This window comes from Talpa europaea (genome assembly GCF_964194135.1).
Source record: "Talpa europaea genome assembly, chromosome: 5".
Classification (NCBI taxonomy): domain Eukaryota; kingdom Metazoa; phylum Chordata; class Mammalia; order Eulipotyphla; family Talpidae; genus Talpa; species Talpa europaea.
Window position 1 is genome coordinate 124,089,357 of NC_140071.1, and position 17,528 is coordinate 124,106,884.

The 17,528-nt window shown below is 37.8% G+C and overlaps 1 protein-coding gene across 1 annotated transcript in view; it reads right to left on the reverse strand.

Moving 5' to 3' along the window:
* Positions 1-1,625: 1,625 nt before the first annotated feature.
* Positions 1,626-17,528, reverse strand: part of DTHD1 (death domain containing 1) — a gene marked incomplete at both ends in the record, with an annotated part of 53,720 nt that continues 37,817 nt past the window's right edge. The window contains 2 exons of the mRNA XM_084234252.1: positions 1,626-1,945; positions 5,895-5,952. Coding sequence (XP_084090378.1) covers positions 1,626-1,945; positions 5,895-5,952 — 378 coding nt within the window. The remainder of the gene's footprint in view (positions 1,946-5,894; positions 5,953-17,528) is intronic.

The following is a 17,528-nucleotide window of genomic DNA, read 5'->3' on the forward strand; positions in this document are numbered from 1 at the left end:
CACTGAAACCACTGTTAGGTCACACATGACTGTACATCAAAATAGAAAACTTCCCTTGCAGGAAAATAGTGAAAATATGCCAAATATGCCAAAATGTTCATTAAGTAATCTCTAGTGTTGGAATGAGACAAGTTTTATTTTCTTTTTATTTTGTAATCAGAAAAACAATGAATATTTCCGTCTACTTTCTTCATTCCAAAAGCACATGAAAAATCATGTACCTTTCTAAAAATGTGTACAAATAATAAATAGTTTGGCCAGTAAAACGTTTCTTAATAGGAATGTGCTTTAAAACTGTAACCCCGTTTTCAATATAAAGACAAATAGATATTCAAGTTCCTGGTTGATTTGTAAAGGAAATCTTGTCTTTAAATTTTAGAACCATGTAAATGTCTAATAATTCATGTGATCACATTAATTGGCAGGTATTCAGTCATCAAACCTAATCACTACCGATGTTGTCAAGACAAGTCCTTGTTGGCTTTCCCTTCAAAAATTGCTGAAACTACAGTGTCATCCATTTCATATCGCACTGTTTTAGGGAGCTGAAGGGCTTTAAGATTTCCAGCGCTTCCATACTTCTGCACTAGACAGTAACAAGAATTATCAATGACAGATAGGTTTCAGTAATTATGTTTTCTTTTAGATTGGGGGTTCTTACAAGTATTTTAAACAATGAACATATAAGGCTTACGTTATAAGTTTTCAGTGAAACTGATTTCAAAGTAGGTTTTTTCCTCAGTAGGTGAAAAAGACCCTAAAATCTGTTACTGGTATTTCTTTTCTCTGTTGCCTCATTTCACTAATAATAAAATATGAGGTTTTCTCAATTGCAGCTACATTTTAATTTTAAAAAATGTGGCAGTAAATGACATAAGTGTTATTCCCTTTTTAGTTCATTTCAAATTTCTCTATTTTCTTAAAATGACTTGCTATCAAAGTTAGGTCTCTGTAGCCCAATTTATTTTGTATTGTTACATTCTACAGTATATACAGAATGTGAATTCATTTCTTGATACCCTGGCTTACCAGTTTAATTTTATGCAGATCGCAATAAAGAAAAGTGATACTGATTCTCATATCTTTCCTTTACACTTAGAAAGCAAACTCAGCTATTCAAATGGAAACAGGGCAAATTCTATTGCAAATGCTATTAAATCAGGCTGAACTCAAGATAATCATAATCGCAGAACATATATCAAGGAACCATGAATTAACACGCAAACCCAAAAATGCTATTTATTGTCTGATTAGTGCTTCTCCTCTTGTCGTAATAGCACATCTATCCAGTAGATTCAATTCAAACATGACTGGGAACTGCTAGTAAAATGTCGATAGATTCCTGCTATCTATCGGCAGGAATCTAGAAAACTTAAATAAGGGACCAGGAAAAAGAATAACTATAAGAAAGAAAATATCAAAATCAACAAACAACTATGAACCAGAGACACTCTATGGGAGGGTGGGGGGCGGGGAAAGGAGGGGTTGGGGTCAAAATAAGGGGGTTCTAATTGTATGGGGAATATAAAAATAAAATTTAAATTAAAAAAAAAAGTTGATAGAAAAGGTCTTAAAACTTACTCTGACCCAATGTCAAGAGCCAAAGAAAGAGGAGCAGCCTGGAGTTACTCTGTCATGTCCAACCACTGCTGTGGCTCAGTGAACACTTTATTTTCCCACTTGAACTTGAGCTTTTCTGAGAGATCACTCCTGCCTATCTTGCGGAGGTGACGAGCCAGAAGGCGAAGTTTATTGGTAGAATTTGGAAGTGATCTTTTCCAGAAGGAAAGCAGTTCATGGATTTGCTCTGTGAGGTCATCAGGACTCTTCAGCTTGATCAGCTGCACGGTGCTGCGGCGCAGGGGGAGCGACAAGGACAGACACGTGGCGTTTTCCTCGGAGAGCTCCTCGGCCAGCCAGTAGAGCAGGTTCTCCCACAGGGCTTCTGCTGGGCACATGAGCCACGCTCAGGGTGAGGAACTTTCTTGGGGAGCTAATCATCACCTCTCTTACATCTGTTCATAGGGAACTCCCATGTGCTCTGCTTTGAGCACAAATACTTGAGGCTGCCCTAGTGGGCAGCTGAGGCCTTGAATTCTTGTCATTTTTGGTATAATATCCTGACAATCATCTCCTGCACAGGGTTAAGATTGTCTTGTAATTCCCAGGAGGCCGCATTAACATGTTCTCAGGCCTCAACACTTGACTAAATCAAGTGGATGGGGGCAAAATCTGAAAGTTTTGCTAAGCTCCCAAATGATCCTGATGCCGGGTTCCCTAACAATATCTTGAGGATCACTATGTTAAAGGATGTTTTTAGGTTTGAAAATATTTCTCTTAATTATTAATAGTCAGATGCATAAATTATTCCACACACACACACACACACACACACAGACACTCACCAAGATCCAGAGCCCAAGGAACAGTTCTGTGAAATGTCCTTTATTCCAACATCTACCTTTGCCTTTTCAACTTAGTTAGAACCGCAGTGTCTCCTCTGACTATACCCTCTATGTTCAGCATGCCCTGCCCTTACCTGTGAGTCCTGTCTACAAATTCAACTCATGATTCCATGTTTCTGCTTTGTTTGGTCTTTTGTTCACTGTGTCATTCAAATCCCTCACTCGCAGGCAATCCCGTTTGCCCTACTCTTTCCTTCCACATAGCAGTAGTAGCCTGCATCACAGCTACATTCTGTGCCCCACATTCTCTGGTCTTCAGTGAGCAAAGAATTCTACATCACCTGTTCCCAACTATTTCTTCCATCCACCTCCCTATTCACATACATCTCACCTGATTTTATACTATGAGTCATGTTATTGCCTGTGAAAGCTACTAAGAATTGAAGCATGCGTGTGCTTGCCCTCCATGGTCACTGTCAAACCAACTTTCTGCTTTCATCGTGGAACATGTCCATTTTTCTGTTCATTCTACATGGTCAGGCCTTCCTTCCCCTATCCACATTTTCTGTCTCCCTGCCTCAGCAGCAGCATCCTCAGCAAGCCTGTTGATAATCAGTCCCTTCTCTGACCACATAGCTCTTTAATCTTATCAACTTCAGTGACCTGTGCTAGGACCCCAGATGAGAAACTGACTTGCATGGCAAACCGTGACATTTCTTCATCAGCCAGAACTATTGTGCACTGCTCATGGCCTCAGCTTCTCAGTGTCATCAGCAACCATCCCTTCCTAAGTTTCCATGATTGCTTGCATTTGCTCATGCCTAATAGGCATTGGTTCTCATTGCTATTACAGGGATTTATTACTCCCCGTCCTTAATGTCCTTAATGCCCCAAGTCATTCGGTCTTCTCTGCTGCGTTCCACATACTTCTCTGTCCATAGTGCTCCTAATGATCAACCGTGCACGTCAATGATGCTGTTGCATCCTTCTTAAAATGTGTCGCCTTCTTTAATTTTCATTGTTCCTAATTTGTCACTTGCCAACCCTTTCTTTGCTCACACTGCATTAATTACTGGGCTGCCTGGGTTAAGGAACTATGTTGAATGTAATCAACAAAATTCTGTTCTGTTAATATCATTTAAGCCCTTAGCAATTTACCAGTCCAATAAAGAATTTTTTTCCTGAACTCAGTTTGGAAATTTCCACAGCAATAACTGAAAATGTCCTATCTTTTCGTGCAGTCTCACCCCCATGCTGTGTCACTCAGGTAATATCTACCACTCTCCCCTACTTTACCTGAAGCCATTTGACCTGAGTTCTCATAACCTTGTTTTCAACTCAAAACCACTTTTTTACAAAATATCACTTCTCTGTGCTTGCTCGATTTCATCCACCACAATGTTCGTATCAATTGATTTCCTCAACAACTGTTCCTTAATCTCCTGTTACCATGAGTTCCCTCCACGCTTCTTACAAGCACTCTAAATTCTCCACTTTTCTGGCTTCTGCTTCTGTTTCAAGTTAGTGGACTTTACCATAAACTTTGTTTATACCTAATATAAACGTGAGTCCTCAGGTTCTGCACAATCACCTCACTCCTTAAACTGTCATTGAGGGATTTTATGTGCTCCTTTTAACTCTATTGAAACCTTTCTATCTGAACTTTCTGGATCCTTCCTAATCACTATTTGTAGCAATTGATTCTCGGTCTGCATCTTCTCTTGCTTCCACAAAATATTTTTTTCCTTCCCTTAGATTCCATGACCGGCTCTGCTTCTCCTCTGCCCACTCTTGCCCCATATTCCTTTCCCCTTTCTAGCTCCTCTTCCTCCTTGTACTGCGGTATTACTGCTTCCTATCTCAGACTTCGTTTATTTTTGCCTTTCCCATCAATGAATTTGTTAACCCTTATTGCCTTGACCATCTCTTCTGTGTGAAATATCCCAAAGCCACTATTTTTTTTTTTTACTTTTTGCTATGTCATATAACCTGCAATATTCATCTCCAAATAAATTTTACCACTGCATATGCCACAGCCAGCTGAAACTCAGTACCTCTCCAAACAAAATCAGCTTCATTAAATTTGATTCTTTCACTCTCTTTACCTTTTACTCTATTCACTTCCTTAGCATGCACAGCCACTCTACTGTTAGCTAAAGCATGACATATTATTCAGATTTCTGAAAGATGATTTCTTATCCCCAGGACCTAAGTCTTATTAATCCTAACTCTACACATATCTGATATTATCTCTCCTTTCCAGCCCTATTGACTCAATCATCTACTTCTCATGTCTTTGAAGTATTTCAGGTGTGAAGATTCTAATGAGTGTCACTACAATCAAGTTTAACTCACTTTAGTCTTTAAAGATGTACCTGATCTTATCTGTCCCTTGTTAATAACTCGCTTATAGATCATTCCTGTTGTCTAACCTTCTTAACTTGACACTTAAAGCTTAGTTTAATCTCTAACCTCATCTACTGTCACCACAGTAGATGCAGCTGCTGTGGGGAGGGCATTGATCACGTGTGATCAGGTCGGATAATGACCTAGTACACTAGTGTACTGGGAAGGGTCTGTCTACTTTTGTCCGCTCTGGTGGTTGTTGACAGCTGCTGTGAACACACTCTTTATGAATATCAAATTTCTTCAAGTGTAAATATTGTAAGATTTTCTGGGTTTTCACTCACTGTTGTTTTAGGGAATTTTTGAGGGGTTTCCGGATTTATGTTTTGTTCTTTTTTTTCTAAATCACCTGCTCTCCCTTTGAAATCAGTTTTATTGCCTCCTACAGGATGTCTAACACTAAGGTTTATTCCCACCCTCCTCACTTTTAATGTATTTCAAGAGTCTGTGCATTTTCTATAGAAATCCATAAAGGTGACCTGTGAATGGATGCTCTGGGTTAGCTAGGGACCTCACACAGTAACCAAACATTCACTGACATCTTTTTAAGACCAATAAATTATCACCTTAGAAACTATTATCTCAAAATGAATGTGTCAAGACCAAAATAAAATAAAAATTTCAAATTCTACTCTGAAATTTGTTATAAGCATCATTTTATATAATTGTTATTCATAACCACAATTTAATGTAAATGTTTCCTTTCTGGTTCCATATGAATAAATATACCTCTATTGAAAGTCTGTTGCCTTCAAGATGTATTTTAAAGTGACCATAATTTAAAATTTACAATTTAAATGTCAACACTTCAGGAAAAAAAAGTGTAGCTGTGTATCTAGCAAACTAAGCAATTATGTTATCTGCTTGAAATAATACTTAATATCTTGTAGATTTTAACTGTATTCATATTTGAAAATGTTTTGGTTCCCATGTACATGATTTCTGAAGGAAAACCATTGATTAGGCTGAGAAATCTAATGATTGTTTAATTGCAAAGTCACTCTTTTTTAACAAAAGATTCACATACATAAAATATGAGAAAAAAAATACCAGTGTAATGAGAACAAAACAAGGATTCCTTACCTAGAGGATCTGCAGAAATTCTTTTGGTACTCTGTGGACGGTTGATTAATTTTTTATGCTATTGGGAAAAGGGACATAGAATAAGCAGAAGCAATCATTAATTTGTAAGCAAGCTATAAACAAAAATCCATCTGAACCTTACCCCATATGATAAAAGTACTGAATTGCATACCTGGCAAAATTAGAAAGTGTGTTTGTGCCTGCATGCTCAGCAATGGCTTTCCAAAGATAAGGCAAAATATCGTTACCTAAATCTTTCAGCAAATTTACATTTAGGGATATACATTTAAATGTTATTTTAGTGGTCACATTAATTTGGAATAAACATTTCCATCTGTTGAAACCAAAGAACACATAACAAATGACATTTGTGCAACAGATTGGTATTTGGTAAAAGCTCTGAGGGGCAGACCCCTTGCCTTAGCACTCAGCATAGGGCCTGCTCTTGGGCACACAGATGATAGTTTTGTGAATAAATGAGTGAATCGGTGTGCATACATGATGCTGAAAATAAGTCTCTAACAGATATTTTATCTTAAAACCAATATTTTGTCAAATGTCTACATATTGTTTTTCTATAGTTTGCAGAACAGTTTGTTCTCACTTCATATGAGATCATGGAAGCAGTATAGGAGAAAAAGTAAAAATGTCTGGATTTGGAAATGTTTTCAGCCTCTGGATGATTAATTTGTCTTCCCACTCTCAGCTCTGAAATGTGACTATTAAACACACACACACACACACACACACACACACACCAAAAACCTGTATACAAATGTATGAAGCAACTTTATTTCTCTCTCTCTTTTTTTTTTTTTTTGGTGGGACCCTCGCCAGCGGCCGGGGAATGAACTGGCACTGCAGAGGCTGTGGGCAGCCTCGCAGCCCAGCACTCAACCGCTGTGCCACCAGGGGAGGCCCCGAAGCAACTTTATTTCTAATAACCCCAAACTAAGAACAACTGAAAATTTCTGCAATAGGTAATGGGTTAAACACACTATGGCACATCCATCCACACCACGGGGTACTGATCAGTAAGCAAGAGGACAAATCACTGGTGCATGCAACAATTTGCATGGACTCATAGTATTATGTGGACTGAAAAAGTCCTGTCTTAAAAGGTCATATGTACTACGAATGCATTTATATCACATCTTGAAATTCATATTTATAAAGATTAGGACAGTTTAGTGATTGCCAGGACTTAGGGATGGTGAGAGCTGACCTTAAAGTGGTAACACAAGGGAGGTCTTTGTGGTGATAGAAGAGTTCTGTATCTTGAATGCAACGGTTACACAAGTCTACACATGTGCTAAAAAGGCATAGAACTATTAATACCTGCATGTTTTATCTATCGATGTTAATTTCCTTATTTTGACATTACAGTGCAGTTATGTAAGATGTAACCCCTGAGGAAAACTGAATGAAGAATACATCCTGACTTCTCTAAACTATATTTTGCAACTTCCTGTGAAGCTATAATTATTTCAAAATAATTTATTTAAAAACCTACATCAGGGCTTTCCTGCTGGCCTAGGGGTTCAGTCTCATCACTATCACCTCTATAGTCTGAGTTTGAACCCTGGCCAGGGATCCAATACATATGGTGCAGCAGACCTCTCCTGACTCTGCTGCCTCTCCCCTCAGCAGTGTATTTCAGTAGATCTGCCTGTCCTGCTCCCCACTCTGTCTCTGGTGAACCCTCTTATCTCCCACACCTCTGGCCTACACCCCAGTTCTTGTATGCATAAATAAATAATAATAAATCTTAAAAAAAAAAACAACACTTACACTTCCTGCTAAGAGTGTCATGTCTCTGAGAGTCAATAAGGTATCTTGTTCCTGTGTCAGTTCATTCTTCATAATGCTTGATGGCAGTGAACATATAGGGTAATTATCACTTTAATTTATATGATAATATCTTCTCTCAACTTGAATGATCTCCTATTTCAGATCTTACCATAGTTTCAAGGTACTAGTCAAATTTCATCTTTATTATCAACTACTCTAGTTCCTGGTCTCTTATTTGGGAATTTATGTGCTATCACTCAATTTACCTTTTAACTGAATATTGACTTATAACAAATACTATTCATATACACCTGTTTTCCCCTCCCCAATTAAACTTTCAATACTCGATTGTATCTTTTTTCTCTTTTTTCAAGCAAATGAATACTTTTATTCATATAATATTTTTTTTCCTCATAGTAGGCTTTTAGTCTCAAATATTTGTCAATTCTGCTACATAAATGAACTTAGAAATAGATAATTATTGAATCACAAAAATACCAACTCTCTGCCCAGTCCCTCTATAGGTACTTGCTAGTCATGAGGACCCTCTGTGGATAGTGATGAGGAATGTTACCACCATGAACTTAAGGCCTGCAATTTCAGGGCTGCTCAGCAATGCTTTTTGTATCCATGAAGATTTCTTCCACCATTCCCTACAGAAAACTCTTCAAATCTCTAGCAATCTTCGCAAGACCTTTACCTCACCCCTGCTTACCACTCTCTCAGCAAAGGATGTGATATTTTACACACCAAGAGCTAAAGCAATAGTTCTTAAATCTTTATGTTCTTGAAGATGAAACTGAGTAAAAGGCAAAAAAAAGTAAGCTCACACTTTTAGTCATTGGTCTCAGAAAAGGTCATGCTTAGAACCAGAAAACCAAGTGATTCAGTTACTGAAGCCTTGTGGTTGCATTTAGAAAACACCATCAAGTAGGACCTACATCAGTTATCAGTTTGCACCCCAATGTAGCCCAGTGAAACATCAAAGAATTATCTTCATCCAAAAAAATGGTAATGGTTTCCAAAACCATATCAGAACCAAAGTGAAATTTTGATTGCTCCCTACTTACCAAATCCTGTATGGATACAGTAACAATAGTACTTTGCAATTCATAAATTACCTCGCAGCTGTTAAACAGATGATCAGATTCTGGTACCCAACTCCATGTGCAGAAACTTTCAGGTAAAACAGAGTTTAGATCCCACTCTGTCAATTTGGTTCCTGAATCAATTTATGCCTTATTTTCCTAAACTTTTAGAATAACTACCATTATGGCATCTACTTCCTAGGCTTTTTGTGAGCTTTAAATGAAAAAAAAAAATGGAATAACAGAGTATCCCCTTGCACATAGTTGGCACTCAAGAAAGATCAAATAGTTATCATCACACAAGTCTTGACAGTATTAGAATCTCATTTTGCAAGCAGAGAGCTTTCTATACATTTCAAATTCCAATACACAGATGATTGTCCAGAGATCATTTGTGACTGAGGCTAATCCAGTACATACAGGTTTATATTTAGCAAGACGTGGTCTGAGTGTTACTGAGACATAACAGCACTGGGGACTGTACATTTCCCTGTGGTTTCACAGCTGCCCTGGGTTCAGCCTCTGCTGGCCATTTCATCTCTGATAGTGCCCAGAAAGATCAGTGCTTCCATTTGGGGAAGAACCCACCTTAATTATGTGCTTTCAGGGAGCTTAGTATGGTGCTGGAGTTTACTAAGTCAGTCTCACTCTAGTGGCATGTGCAGGAAAATAAGAGTAAAAAATGACAGTAGAAACAACTGTCATTATGAAATGACTCTTCGGATGATTTGTTTGGTGATATCATATTGTCATTTTGCCCCCCATCCTCCAGTCTAAAAGAATGAATATTGGTCAAGTTAGAGACTTCAGCATAGATGACAGGGTGAAATTCTTACTGGACTCACCACTATAATCCATAAAACCAAATATGAAGCTTTCAAAAAGCAGAACATCAGAAAAAGAAAAAAATAGGCCCCACTATGCCACATATGTCTAAGTGGAAACAGGCACATAAAATGCTATCTTTGAATCCTAGAGTCATATCCTATTTTAAGATATACTTGAACACCCACAAAATAATATTATTTGGAAGATATAGAAATAAGTACTAGAGTTTTCCCCTTTAATTGCCACCAGCCTGCTAGACTGGGGTCTCTAACGAAGAACCAGTATTTGTATAAGGTGAAATGTTCAGGACTGTACGACACAGAAGCCCCACCTCATGTGTGTGTCACACAGCATTACAGCTAAACATCAGTGTAATACAACCAGAGCAACAAACAGCATGTGCCATTGTGTTTTATCATTTACCCTAATAAGTGATTCTCATTTTCCCAGGTAATTATTATAGTTTCTTGCGTCAACATCTCCTCCATCCAACCCTCCGCCTCTCATTTCTACTACTCCCACAAATTTATTATCCTTTTTTCCTAGAAAATAGGTAATTTATTTTGTAGTCAGAAAAAAAAAAACATAGAAGTGAAAGTGATGAATAATAAAAGATCTAGGAAGTGTGTATATAATTAGTATTCTTCTGGGTATCTTTAGCACAGATTTTACCAGATGCCTTTAGGATCCATAATTATATAACCATTTTCACTGCTTACTCTGCATAGAGGGCTCTTCAATGAAGTAATGGTTGTCATTTGCTTAACTTAGTCTATGTGTTTCATCATAACTGTAGGCTGTGATTATCAATCTTTTAAATATGTGATTTCGATAGAATTTGTAGTGGCCATTACATTGTAAATAAGTTAGAGAGAATATTGGTCAAAGAAATGATCTGGTACGATATATTGCTAGGGTAAAAAAAAGCAACTTTATGCTATAGCTATATTCTGACACAGCTAAAAATAAAATGAGTATATATGAGTGCTGAATAAGGACATACTGTGGGGAAGAATTGGACAAGACTTTCTGTTTCCAGTCAGGGATGTAAGAATCTGGAAGTTGTCTTTGTACTCTAACAACAAATGAAATGCTGAATAAACTGAAAAATGAAAACTCACTTTAAATTCCTGAGAAAAGCTAAGGTCAGAGGGAAAACTTCTGACACCCAAAATTGAAGCAAATGATAGGTGAATACAGAGAATAATAACTTACAAACTCATGAGAATAGCCCACCAGGGAAACAGGACTGGGGTAAGAAAACCTAAACTGTAATTGACACATAACTGGAGGCTCAATGTAAACAAGTCAGAGAGTCAAAATTCCTGGGGGTTCCAGACATTAGGGAGCTTTCAGGCTTTTGTAGATTTTACCTCCAGGAACTCAACCAGGTTCTCATTGTGAATACTTGTGAAAAATCCCCTTGTGCTTTGGGCAGGGAGAGGGAAAAGGAACCATTATACAATATGCTAGAACAATCTTTTGTAAACAAGAAAAAAATATTTTTCCAGCGCCTAACCTGTTGGGGCTTTATCAGTGCTTAATTGACCTGGGAGAAGGAAACACCCAACTCCAATCCCCTCCATTCATCCTGTCTCAGAGAATGGAGGAGCTGAGAAGAACAGAGAAGCAATGTAAAGTTCACAGTCCAGAGGTTCAGACTCGCTCAAGTGTAAGGTTTTATCATATAACTATAGAACACTTTCCCTACCCCACACCTTATTGGCTCATCTCTAAAAGCCTATTTATAGCTTTTTCTTTTACATATTCATTTATCAAGAAAAAATTACAGGGCCTCCCTGGTGGCGCAGTGGTTGGGTGCTGGGTTGCGAGGCTGCCCGGCGCTGGTTCGATCCCCGGCCACGGGAAGAGGGTCCCACATGGCGTGCAGACTTCTCCTGCCACCCGCTGCTCCCCTCAGCAGTGTATTTCATCAGTCTGCCTGGTCTGCTCTCCGCTCTGGCTCTGGTGAATTCTCTCACCCTCCCGCACTTCTGACTGTACCCAGTGCTTGTATAAATAAATAAATCTTAAATATATATATATATATTTAAAAAAAAGGAAAAATTACAAGACATACTAAAAGGCAAAAATCCACAGGGATATTGGAATGACCAGCTAAGAAATTTTTTAAAACTGATTAGTATGATAAGGAGTCTACCAGACGAGTATACTAAAATAATAACAGCTGGATAATGATTCTGGGAAATTCTAAGAACCAAAAAGAAATTTTAGAGATCAAATTGCTAACAGAGTGAGGACTATTTTTATTGGCTCATTAGTGGGTGGACAAGGATGAGGGAAAAATTTTCTGAGTTGAGGCTATCTCAACAGAAATAAGACAAAGAAAAAATAACAGAACAGAATATCTAAGAACTGTAGGCCAGCTACAAAAGGTATAATGTGTTATGGGAACTCCAAAAAAAGAAAGAGAAAGAACAGAAGAAATATTTTGAAATAAAAATAACTGAGAATTTCACCAAAATTAATGTCAGGCATCAAACCACAGATCTAGGAAGATCAGAGAATACTAAGCAAGATATATGCCCAAAACTGGGCTGGACATGTGACATTATTATTTCATCCTAGACACATAACAATAGTTTTGAAGTATTGTCATCCCCAATTTCATAACAGCTTCTCCAAGGTAACATGCAATTAATCTTGAAATCTAGGTCTACATTAAGTCTTAACTTAATAAAAAATATTGCCTCTACATGATACCAGCTACTTTTTAAAAATCAATTACCATATACCAGTAATTATTCTAAACCTTAAAGTATGTTACGTAACCATGGATCATACTCTAGCATATTGATAACCTTGTGAGGTAGTTGTTACCATGCCTGCTTTACAAATGACAAAACTGAGGTTTAGAGAGGTAAAATAATTTGACCAAAAACAAGCACACTAAGTGATGGTTATAATATTTAAACTAACATTTGTAAGACTACAGATCCTGTCTATATGTGAAAACTTATATGTAAAGGTGAAGTTTTTAATATAGGACTTTCACTTAGTCATTTCAGGACTTCTTTTATCATGCTTACCTTTACATGTAAACTTTATTGCTCTAGCCAATGAGCCAGTATTGCATGCAGGAAAGAGCTCAACAGCTGAAAATACTATTACCCTTGTGATCATAAAACTATTCCTTTGGGCCTCTCCTCCTTCATAGCATGATAATGGCACTTGCTTCAGAGTGCTGTTGAAGCAAGAATGGAGTCATAACATGTAGAACAGGGTGTCATATTAATAAGTGCTTAAGGTACTAGTGGCTATTTATTTTTTTTTTCTTTAAATTAGTTTTACCTACACTAACATGTTTTAAAATAAACTCATATTTTAAATATGAGTGGAAAACAATTTCACTTGCATAAATATGCAGAAACCTTAAAAATAAATACAACTAAAACAAAAGCAAACTGCTTGTGTCGTTGCCATGCAAGGACACAGAGACTGAGTGCTGTGTTCTGCTTTGTTAATGGGATATTTTTTGCAAGTCTTAGACGTGCAAACATACATAGATCTATGCAGAAGATCAGGGAATGGTTTAAATAGCAAATAACTGAGTCTTTTATTTTAAGCTGGAATGTTATTGTTCTAGAAAAAATCTTGCAATGCCAAAATTTGGGAAAAAGCAATAACTGAGAATCCCCTTTTATATACTGGGAATGAGATCTTTTATTGAATATATGCATGGAAGTCTTTTTTTTTTTAAACAAAGAGAATATTTTGAAGACATTTAAGTGATAAAGTATGAACAACAAGCAAGGAACATGTACGCATAACCTAAGCCAGAGGAAGTTGGAGCCCACACCAAGTTCCAAGCTTGAGGGTCATTTGAATATAAGGAGCTATGATCTGAAGTCAGTACATGGATATAACAGGAACTTCCCAGGCTGTTTAGAAGTAAATATGCGATGATGCATTTAAACTCAAGATGTCAGGGGAAGTCTGTTTCTGCCCCCAGAGCTGAAAAATTCCAGATAACAAATGAAATTACCATCCAAGACTATGGCAGCTCTAGTATAATACTTAGTTTCAGTAAAAGTTACAACCTTGGGCCTCCCCGGTGGCGCAGTGGTTGAGCGCTGGGTTACGAAGCTGCCTGCAGCCTCTGCAGCACCGGTTCGATCCCCAGCTGCTTCCGGCCACCGGAGGAGGGTCCCACATGGCACGCAGACCTCTCCTGCCGCCCGCTGCTCCCCTCAGCAGTGTACTTCAGTCCTTCTGCCTGCTCTGCTCCCCGCTCTGGCTCTGGTGAATTCTTTCACCCTCCTGCGCTTCTGACTGTACCCAGTGCTTGTATAAATAAATACATAAATCTTTAAAAAATAAAAAAAATAAATAAATCTTTAAAAAAAAAGTTACAACCTCTCTGGCTCTTTGGAAGATCTAGCACTGCCAAACATCCTGACGGGCAAAGGATATGCAAGGCACATAGTGATGAAAGTGACTAACATAAAGCAAGTAAGGATTTGGCTTGCTCTAGAACAGGAAGAAGTGGTACAGCCTAAAAAAAAAAAATGACTTTGAAGACGGAGTCCTGCATATCCGTGTGATATCTTGCGAGTTGGGGCAAGTCATTTACACTCCCTTTCTAACCTCTAAGCAGTGGAACAGAGACAACATTTGCTACCTCCGTAGTATGCTTCAAGGGTAGCTGAGATGATGTCAGTACAGGACATGACCTATTCTGAGAAGGCAACAAATGGTGGGAGAGACACAAAGCCCAAATGCAATGTGTGGACATTTTTTTGGTCCCTGCTTTTGAACAAATTAAGCACAAGAAGAAAAAAAAAATGAGTATATGAATATCAGCATGGACAAGGTGGTAGATGTTAAATTAACAATTGCTAATTTTATTGGTTGTAGCAAGGGTATGGTGGTTATTTTTGTCTTTTTAAATTCTGCACCTACTAGGAAAAGACACAGAATTATTTACAAGTAAAGTAAAATATCTGTTACATGTTTTAAAATATGCATGCTAAATAAATAAATAATGAATAAAAACCTCAGGGTAGTAGATGAATGACAGAAAATAATGGGTACTGGGCCCATATGCAATAGATTCCATTGTATTTTCTCTCAGTTTATGTGCCTTTGAAAATTTCCACACACACACACACACACACACACACCACTATTGAAGTAAATAAACTAAAAGGAACCAGCATCAGTCAATAAATATCCTGTTGTTTCCATCCTTGATGCTATTATAATTGCATAGTCAGTGTAGAACTTCCTGAGGTCTTGGGCAGAGAGGCTTGGCCCATACAATCAAAGGAAGTTTTTCCACATAGCAAGATTTGAAGACCAACATTAAGCTATAGAGAAGACAGACTACTGTAGAAAAAAGTAAGACTGAGTTTAGAGTTGACCCAGAGTAGTCTCACTTAGAGACAAATCTAGAAATGAAGTGTTTTTTGAAAGGAAATCAGGCTTTTCCCAGCCCCAGAAACTATGCAGGTCCGTATCTTTATTTAGTCCAGATCATTCTTGATTTTAAACCAGGCACATCCATTTTTTTTTTCTTTCTGTGCTTTAAGTTTATTTATTTATTTAGTATTAGGAATTTATTTTTTTTAATTTTTTACATCATTGTTCATTTTTAAACAATATTTGCTTTCCCCCATCCCCTCAGGTGTAGTCTCCATAGAGTTTACCATGCACATCTTAATTCAGCCAATTGTACTTTTGTTTCTTCATTAATTTTTATATTGTGTCTTAGAAAATGGCTTTTTAAGGCTTCAACTTGATTATGGCTTGTCAAGAAGATGGGGTTAAATATTTCTCATCCTTTAGATAAGTCATTCACAAAGGGGAAAACCTATAGGTCCCTGATAACCAGAGAGACCAATTCAAGAAATCCCAACTGATCTAAGGAACTGGAACAGACACAGAAGGGCAGATTTGGGGACTGCTGCAGATGTAAGCAGGCAATGATCTGGATAACTCAGGAAATAGATATGGAAGCAGTAAAGAAAGTTTGTCCCAAACAGCCTGGGATAGGTAAATCAGATTTCTAAATTAAAAATAGCCTATTTTCTTCTTTATCAAAGGGAAGGGCAGTTACAGTGAGATTAAATAACATAATGTATGTAAAGCACTTCAAACATACCTGGAACTTGGCAAGTCCTCCTTAGGTGGTAACTATTACTAATATGCTTAAACCTTTGTTCACTCTTCCAAGCAGTTCTGGCAAAAACAGATGCCTTTGATCCATAAATGCACCTACGTGGGAGGTGCTCTTTATTTTAAATGCAGCTCAACAATTTAAAGAAACACAATGCTGTTAGAACTTGTGTAAACCCCAATCTCCTGTCTTTATTGTTCTTTACATCACAATTCCAAGTTTTTGTCAATCCTGAAAACCTATCAAGATAAGATGACTAATAACTCTGAGCATAATTCTTAATAGAATATTCTAACAGATTTTTTTTTAATTTTATGTCATTTTGTTTGTTTTGTTTTGTTGTTGGCTTATAGATAGGACTAGCCTTTCCAAAGGGATATGAATGTTGTCTGGACTGACCTGGATGACCACAAACATCTTCCTCTAAGTGTGTGAAATCCCCGTGGAAGTCATTCCTTTGAAGGCAGGAAGGCCTCTTGCTACATGTAACTGTTAGCTGGGAAATGTAGAGTTTTTTGTCAGCTCTTAAGAATCCACCTTCAATTGTTTTTTTCATTTTCCCCAGCATACATTCATTCAGTCATCAAATAGTTCAACAAAACATTGAATGCATGTTAGGACATAAGGGGGGGAGCTTACAAAATTGAAACATCTGTGTTCCAGTCCTGCTTAATCAGACAGTGTATTGGCAAGAGCCTCACCACGAGAATCAAATAGGTTCAAGCAGTAGCTTTGTAGTTGTCTATTTCCCCTTGAACAAACCTCTCTGTGTCTCAGTTCTTCATCCACCTACATTTTTAGCAAATGAGTTAATGTGTATATATTTTATCAAGAGAGTAACAATGATTATTACTTCTTATTATCATTACCATTATTATTGTATAAGTAAAAATTTAACAAATCACAACTTAGCATAATTTCATAGTGCTTTGGTTATAGATACAGGGTAGCACCTAATTTTGCCAGGGTCATGAAGGCCTCTTCTAAAGAAATATTAACAGAGTTAAGTGTGGGGTCAACATGTCACAAAGGGCAGCTGCGGGAAGACCTTCTGTGTCAGTGAAGACCATAATGAGTAAAAGAAATGCGACCTTACATGGAAATGCAGCAAAAGATGTTGGTTAGGTGAACATGATGTGAGGGGGTCATGAGAGTAAATTGTGGGGTGTGAATGGTCTTATGTGCCAGGGGAACAGGCTTGTACCTTAATCAATAGACACCCAGTGCCAACTGAAAGGTTTTATTAAGAGGAATAAATCACTCCTGTTTTGATGAAAAATTACCTTGTCTGTGTGAGCTAGAGCAAGAAGGGGATTTTGACAGGCCTTCAAGAAGAAAGTTACAACATTCTATTACATAGGGCAATATTAGAAGGAACGGAGATGAAATGCAAGTTGAAACACTTTTCTAGTCATTTCAGTGAAACATTATGTGGTATCAGAGGATAACAGCTCAAACCAGCTTCCTAAGAATGCCTGGGAAGCCCCCTCTCCACAACTTCCTCTATCCCCCAGTGGCCTCTTGACTTGCCCTGACCCACAATCATGGTATCAGCAAGTCTAACTGATCCCACATTCTCTTTCTCTGTTCTCTTTATTTTTTGTAAAGATTTGTTTTATTTATACATACAAGAGCTGGGGTATAGGCCAGAGGTGGGGGCAGGGGTTAGGGAATTCAGCAGAGACAAAGTGGGGAGCAGAACAGACAGACTGATTGAAATACACTGCTGAGGAGAGCAGTGGGCAAGACAGGAGAGGTCTGCTGTGCCATATGGGTAGCTCTCTGGCT